The sequence below is a fragment of the Triticum aestivum genome, chromosome 6B (assembly GCF_018294505.1).
Source record: "Triticum aestivum cultivar Chinese Spring chromosome 6B, IWGSC CS RefSeq v2.1, whole genome shotgun sequence".
Lineage (NCBI taxonomy): Eukaryota > Viridiplantae > Streptophyta > Magnoliopsida > Poales > Poaceae > Triticum > Triticum aestivum.
In genome coordinates this window covers 645,585,874-645,593,391 of record NC_057810.1, presented here as the reverse complement: position 1 = coordinate 645,593,391, position 7,518 = coordinate 645,585,874, and the positions used below count along the sequence as shown (strand labels likewise).

At 47.3% G+C, this 7,518-nt stretch overlaps 1 protein-coding gene across 3 annotated transcripts; it reads right to left on the bottom strand.

The window, feature by feature from the left end:
• Positions 1–1,048: 1,048 nt before the first annotated feature.
• Positions 1,049–2,670, bottom strand: LOC123138467 (uncharacterized). Of its 3 annotated transcripts, none has more exons than XR_006469165.1 (2): positions 2,072–2,670; positions 1,049–1,501 (listed from the first exon to the last, which is right to left on the bottom strand). XR_006469165.1 is itself a non-coding variant. In XM_044558446.1 (2 exons), exons 1-2 carry the CDS (start codon positions 2,458–2,460, stop codon positions 1,071–1,073), a joined length of 798 nt encoding a protein of 265 aa, XP_044414381.1. In that variant the 5' UTR covers positions 2,461–2,577; the 3' UTR covers positions 1,049–1,070. The 3 variants fall into 3 exon arrangements, 1 of the variants encoding a protein (XP_044414381.1); XR_006469166.1 differs by having other exon boundaries at positions 1,049–1,474; XM_044558446.1 differs by having other exon boundaries at positions 1,049–1,479; positions 2,072–2,577.
• Positions 2,671–7,518: the final 4,848 nt, after the last annotated feature.

Sequence of the window (7,518 nt, the reverse complement as noted above, 5' to 3'; positions counted from 1 at the left end):
ACATAGATGTTCCTACCCACTATGGAGGTAGTAACATAGTCTAGGGAAGTGTGTAAGTTACTAGCTTATGTTCTTGCCCATTGTGACCAGCCTTATGCCTCTCTCTCATATGAAATTGCAATAATGAATACCGGTCTTGTTAACAATTGCCTAGGACAATTCCGCACACCGACCCATCATTATTCTACACTCGTTATTTATAATACTTAAGTAATATATTCTAACTTTATGATAACAACACCTAGTTTATATTTTAGCTCTCCGATACCATGAAAAGTTATCCTCTTCATACCCATAACATAATTTTATTTACATACTTATCATTTAAGTATTATAAAAGTAGGTGTATGTAGAGTCGTATCAGTGGCAGATAGGACTTGAGAGAATATTGATCTTATCTTTAGCTTCTTGTGGGTTTGACACTTCATACTTATCACTTACATCTTTCGAAATTGCTATAATGATTCCCTGCACTTGGGGATTATCAGGCGGCACCAGGGCTGACAGTGATATAACCATATCGACACCTAAGACTGAATATGGTACGGATGGTGTTCAAGGTGTAACAATAGTTGTTGGCAATGTCGTTGGTGGACTATTTTTGAAAGTGAGAGAGATATGTAGTTCGTATGTACCAAAGTACATGTAGTTTGATAAGGAGTATGAAGAAACGGTGAAAGATTTGGTTGCTATTACATTTATGCATGTTAGCCGAGGTAAAGTCAAAGTAGAATCAGGAGTACTACTTGTGCCTACGTACACTATGAGCGTGAACAAGCATATGGATTTTGGGTGCTTTTGTGTGCATGTGGCGTGAAGGATAATGGTGGCTCGTATGGTAAAAGGAGATCAAATCTATTTAAAAAATACAGGCCAAGGATCAAGCCGTGTTTGCTGTTATTGTTTCTGCCGTACAAGGGATACCAGTATACCACGCAGCAAACCGGACGTACGACATGTGAAGTTTGCTATGCTTGAAGGAAATTGGACGGGGTCCACCAACAAAACAACTAGAAGTCTACGCCCCGGTTCAACAGAGTCCAGGTCAATCTTTTGTATGGATTATATTGCTAGAATATAGAGCAATGATAAGCGCGGGTGCGCCGGCCCAAATTTGGGCCGGTCGCTGCGCGTACGTCCGATACAACTATTTGTAACCGTACGATAAAAGAATTGGCTCCAGAAAAGTCAAACATTGGATTGAAAAATGGAGAAAAAGGTGCTGCACACATGCCAGACTGCACACACGCTGGCCGGCTGACCGCACTTGCCCTCGGCTTTCCGTGCTTGCCGGCCACACGGGCCACCACGGCCGCCACCCGCGCTCGCCAGCCACACATGCCACCGCGCTCGCCTCGGCTGCGTCCGCTCGCCATGGCTACAGCTCCAATATACGCAGGTTCCAGCGTGTGGCCACCATGCTTGCAAGTTGCAACATCCCCGGCGTCCCCGTCTCCGGCTTGCCGCCATCGACCTGCACTGCCATGTCCAGCAAAAAAATCTAAAGAAACTAAAACCACCTGTACTTATGCGCCAAAAAAAACATTCGGTACTTGATTGAAGCAAAAAGATTTGCGGGTTCCAGCAAAAACATAATGGTGGTTCCAACAAAAATCTAAAGCAGCATAAACCTCGAGTACTTGGTTGAAGCAAAATGATTTGGCGGTTCCAGCAAAACATAATGGTGGTTCTAACAAAAATCTAAAGCAACATAAACCTCGAGTACCTAGTTGAAGCAAAATGATTTGGTGGTTCCATCAAAACTCCGAAAGCACCAAAAACCTTTGGTAAAATGGTTGAAGCAAAAACATTTACAGGTTCTAGCAAAAAGATGAATGATGGTTCCAGCAAAAAATCTAAAGCAACAAAAACTTTCGGTAATCGGTTGAAGCAAAAAGATTTGCCGGTTCCAGCAAAATTAAATAATGGTTCCAGCAAAAAATCTAAAGCAACAAAAACTTCTGGCAATCGGTTGAAGCAAAAAGATAGCCGGTTCCAGCAAATCCTAAAAATGGTTCCAGCAAAAATCTCAGCAGAAGCAGCAAAAAAATTAGTAGCAACAACAACACACCGCAGCTTGCATTCCCCAAGATGCAACCGATAGTAGGACCGGGGGTCTCCGGTTCCAGCACGCGACGCAGCCGGTAGCAGCACCGGATCTTGCCGGTTCCAGCATCCTGACGCAGCCCCGCCGCAGCTTTTGTCGACCTTGCGGCATGTCGCAGCACGGCCGCCGGAGGTCCAACAACTCCCGATGCGCGTCATAGCACGGGCGCCCCAGCGCTCCCAGCACCTCCAGCCGCCCCGAGGGGTCCGCGGCGCTGCGGGAGAGGCCGGCAACGGCGCGGCGCGCTCGCCATGCGTCGCGGGGATGGGCGGAGTTGGAATCGGAGATGGCTCGCTAGCCACGACAGGGGAGGAGGTTGGCCGAGCGTAGCAACAAAAATCGATGGCAGCCATGGAGAATTAGTGGGCTAGCTCGTGGGGAATTGACGAGACAGAGATAGATGTTTCGAGAGGAGATGAAGAGATAAGGTGGAGAGAGAACCTGTGTAGGGGCCACATCGTGCGTGCCGTATTTTCTGGTTTCTTTATGTACGACACGAGTGTGTGCGCGGGTGGCGTCCGGCGCAACGTTCCGCCGGTGCACCGGACACAAGCGTTTACTTAGAATATATCATATAATCCGTTTAAGTATAGCGTCCAGGTTTCCTTTCCATGTTTTCTCGTGAGTTTAGTTAGGGAGCTTGCTTTCCAAGTTAGGTTAAATGTCCGGCTAATATATAAAGCCATATGGTGTTGCTGTAATAATCAGGTTATACCTTTATATGAAATAGATATGTGTTTTCGAGGGTAGACACCCGTATCAAGTTTTTGAGGTAGCTTTAGAACATCTTTTTGTTGCGATTTCTATGAGGAAATTGTTTTGCACGTGAGGTGCCGTCATCCAGATTGTTTCTCTCGTGCTGAGCCGCAAGGTTCAAACCTTCTACTCCGTATACATCACATGCGCGAGCGAGAGGCTACTGTTGCTAAAGGTGGAGTGTCCACATCAGACAGCTCCCCGACGGCAAGCGGCGAGGTCGTAGGGGCGAAGGAAGCGGGTGACGCGGGAAGGTCGACAGTGGTTCGGGTCCGCAGCCTCGGGAGGTGGCGTCGTGCGACGGGAGGCCGTCAGGGCAGGAAACGGGCAACCTGCCCTGAGAAAGACAAAGGCGTCGGGTAGTGTCCGTCGAGGTCAAGGTCGTCGGGTGGCGCAACCTGGGGAAGGCGGGCGTGACAAAGGCTCCTCAGTTGCTTCCGTTGACAACATCGGCACGTGAGACCAGCAGACAGCATCCTGTCGCGAATCCTGGGAAGGCCAAGACACTACCGCGGTGCATGGAGGTCCAGCCGCCGCACCGTCGACCGGGGAGGTAGAGGGCTTGGTCGGAGAGCCTAATCCTTGGTGGCGGAGAGTTCATCTGCTCCCTCCCCCCTTCCTCTATCTCTCCGCTCTCTGGCCAAGAGTTCAGTGTGTGTGCGGCAAGCAGCGAGCTGGTTCGTTCTTTTTTTTTCTTCTTCACGGTAACGAGCAGTTTCTTATGGGCGTTGGATTGGGCAGGGGTGATGGATGTTGTTACTACAGTACATGCGCAGTAACACTAGAACTGCGGAGGAGCCGAACCCGATACTAACATATGATATTATGCACTACGAATGTTGTATCGTACACTACTATCGTATGCACGATAATAGTACTCCCTCCGTCCTAAAATTCTTGTCTTAGATTTGTCCAAATACGGATGTATCAAGTCATGTTTTAGTATTAGATACATCTGTATCTCGATAAATCTAAGACAAGAATTTTGGGACGGAGGGAGTATATGTTACTCTTCATTACGACCACAAAAAGGGTTCCCCCCGCTGTATATATAAAGTAATCACCACCAAACAAGCTGATACAAACACACATCCCACAAGAACACAACAACACACACTCAAGGCTAGATACAAGGACGCTGAAAACAGCAACACCACCCCAAACAACTCCAAGCAAACATCGGATGAACTCCAAGCCCTACTATGAAGTCATTGGAGCCCTCAACCGTGGATGAGCCACCGCGCTGAGGAGAAGCCGTGCATGACGAACAATGGGCTCCAATGTGGTGCCTTCAGGAAGGGAACGATGCTGGAGTGCCGCCACCGCCCAATCCAAGGATTAGGATTTCCCCTGGAGCACCATGGCAATAGGTGAGATACCGCGACGACGCCTTCAAGAAGGGGATGACGTTAGCACGCCACCGCTGCCGGCCTTACCACACAGAGCGGGCTTTCACCCCGGCCAACACTTACCGTCACCAAATTGGGGTACGGACCACCGCGCCACCACCATTAAACAACATACCCCAATCACCATGCTGCCCACACGACCATGGTGACCGGACAACGACCGAGCCGCGTGCTCCGCCCACGAGCACCCCAGCCACCACCATCCAGGCCGCCGCCCAAGCATCCAAGTCCATCTCTCGACCACGAATACACCGTACAGATGCGGCCAATCGGAAAGGGGCAGAAGGCTCCCTTCCACCCCAAAGCGGACACCTTGGTAGGATTGGTGGCCTCGGCGGACAGATCTGGGCCAGGGGAACTCCGGCAGCTACACGGTGCAGCCCCTAGATGCAATGGAGGGGCGCCCCAGCCCCCTTCCCGAAGTCCCCTGCCACCTGTGGCAGGCCCTCGCGCGGACCAACGACACACCATGGCACCACCCCTGCCTGTTGAGCCCGTACCTGAATCCGCAGAGGAGGGAGGAAGCCCACCCAAGAAAGTCGCCGACAAGCAGACGTCAGAGCAAGCCCCGCTGCCGCCGCACGCAGACCGGCCGACGTGGTTGCAGCCACGCCGCTGCAAGCCATCTCCACGCACAGCCCATGAGGACCTCCGCCGCGACCCCGCGACGCCCGCTGCCGCCAGGGACCAAATCAGCGAGGATCTGGCCAAGGCGCGCTGTCCCGCCACCGCCCGATCTGACTTGCCGCAGCCGTCGCGCCGCTGCCGCCCACTCGGTCGCCACCGCGCCGCCACCAGGGGACCCGCCGCCACCCCGACGGAGCGCCACTAGCCCCCGGCATAGGGTAGCGCCCCCGCTTGGGAAGCCATCCTGTGCCAGCCATGGACCACGGACGTAGGGGAGAGGAAGGCCCCGCCGACGCCCCAGTCGGCCAGGCTTCGCCCGGTGGCCCCACTGGGCGGCGGCGAGGGAGGTGGGCAGAGGAGGGGGGAGGGAGGCGGCAGCCGTGATGGGTTCCCCTCGGGGCGCCCACGGGAGTGCCGCGAGAGGGGAGAGGGGAAGGGGGCTCTTCATTACGACCAACCTAAGGAGTTGCATCATAATCTAGGTTGTGGAGATTGGGTTGAAGATATTAAACTAAAAATCAATGGCAATAATAACTCCCACTTGGCCCATTTGAAAAATTGGGAGGAGCCAACCACTACGTTCATTTTACATTTCATTAATTTTAAAGAGGAACATGCAAATCTGTATCTAATATTAAAGGGGGGAGCGTTTCTCCATTTCTTTTTGTCACACGGGATTTTTGTACGTCGTCTGTCCGTTTTAGAAATAGAGAAAAAAACTGTGGTCTCCTTAATAAAGGAACAGACGCACAACCAACACGCCAAGCTAATGCGTTCGGTGGTGCTGCGGATGTCCACCTTTTATTAAGGCGAAGGTAGCTCGCCCTTTTTCGTCGGCCGGCCCAATATGAAAAGATGACGTTTCACATATTTTATTTTGTTTTGTTTGTACTTTCTGTTTCTTTTTTTCTCTTATGTTTTTAATTTTCTTTTTTCCTTTTTATTTTTTACGTTTTAAAGTACTCATTAGACTTTAATAAGATATAAATCATGTATTTGATTTTTTAAACATGTATACAAATTGTTTTACGTACAAGAAAAATGTACAATGTGTATGAAAAAATAGAGATCAAAACACGTATTTGAGGAAAATGTTAATCATGTATTTATATAATGTTAAAAATATATAAAAATGCTTCAGATGTATATAGAATTTCTACAACGTGTTTTAAAACAAGTGGACATCAAAACATATGTTTCATGAAATTTTAACCTGTATAATAAATATTTCATATGTACACAGAAAATGTACAATATGTAAAAAAAAATAGACATCAAAACGTATATACGACAAGATGTTAATCATATATGATAAAAATGTTAAACATGCATAAAAGTATGCACAAAGTGTATTAAAAAATGTAGACATGTGTTGAAAAAAAGTAGACATCAAACATTTATTTAAAAAATGTAATTATCTATTTCAAAAATGTTAAACATTTATAAAGAAATGTTCCTGATATATACAAACCAATGTACAAGGTGTAAGAAAAATATAGACAATAAAACCAATATTAAAATAGTGTTAATCACGTATTTAAAAAATGTTAAACACATGCAATAAAAATTTCCCTTATGTATAAGAAATTGTACATTATACGTGAAAAAAGTAGGCACGCGTTGAAAAAAGTTTTTTTTATGAAACCTGAAAGGAAAAAAAGTGAAGGAAATCATAAAAAACAAAGAAAAAACAGTGAAAGTGGAAGAATGAAAACAGGCTGAAGAAAAAGGAAAACCGAAAATACATGATTAAGGTACAATGTTGTGCCAGCCCACTATTTTCTACGCGTAGGCGTTCCTAATAGGAATCAGTACGATAGAGGAATAACCCTCGCGGTCTTATTGTGGAAGAGAGTTTTCTTGACAAAACTTTTTTTAAGCTGCTCGCTCCACAAGCCCACTGAGTTGGGCATATACCCTGCCCATGGAAAGGTTGTTTTCTCGTTCCGTCCTATATTACTTAGCCTTTTTTCGTCGTGCCGCACGTCCCTATTCTGAATGTGTTTTGACTTTTAATGATCAAAGTGTTCGACACTCAAACTGTTCTTTCTCCCACTTACAAAAAAAGGCCTACAAATCAAGAGAAGAATATATTTAAAAATTTATGAGAATAGTAATTCCAGCTAAGGTACAAAACTAACTCTACGTACAAGAGTTCATGGAGCACATGTGGGACCTCCATCATCCTTCTCCGATTTGTCCTTGCCTCCATGACTCGCACCCTCATGGACATCTCATGTTTGTGCAATGTGATCAGACACCACCCATATCAGATTGATTTCTAATTAGTACTACGTCTGAAGACATCTTTTAAGGAATGCCTATATATATCCTTTGGCTCAAACTTCAGTGGAAGCAGTTTCAATATCTCGGCGTGTCGTCAATGTTGATGCTACCGTGTACCTCAATACAGACAGACGCCCTAATTATCGTGACCCTTTTCATTTTTTCGATGAAAGTTCTCATTGATAACCTAGACATATGAAATCGTCCAGGAGCCGTGTCCAAGGCGGCAGCATTAGATGGGTGGGTGTTGGACGTATACAAGGTGCATGCATGCACACAACATAGCATCAGATCTTCATCAGCTACCTCATCAACTAGCCGACGCCCGCATTG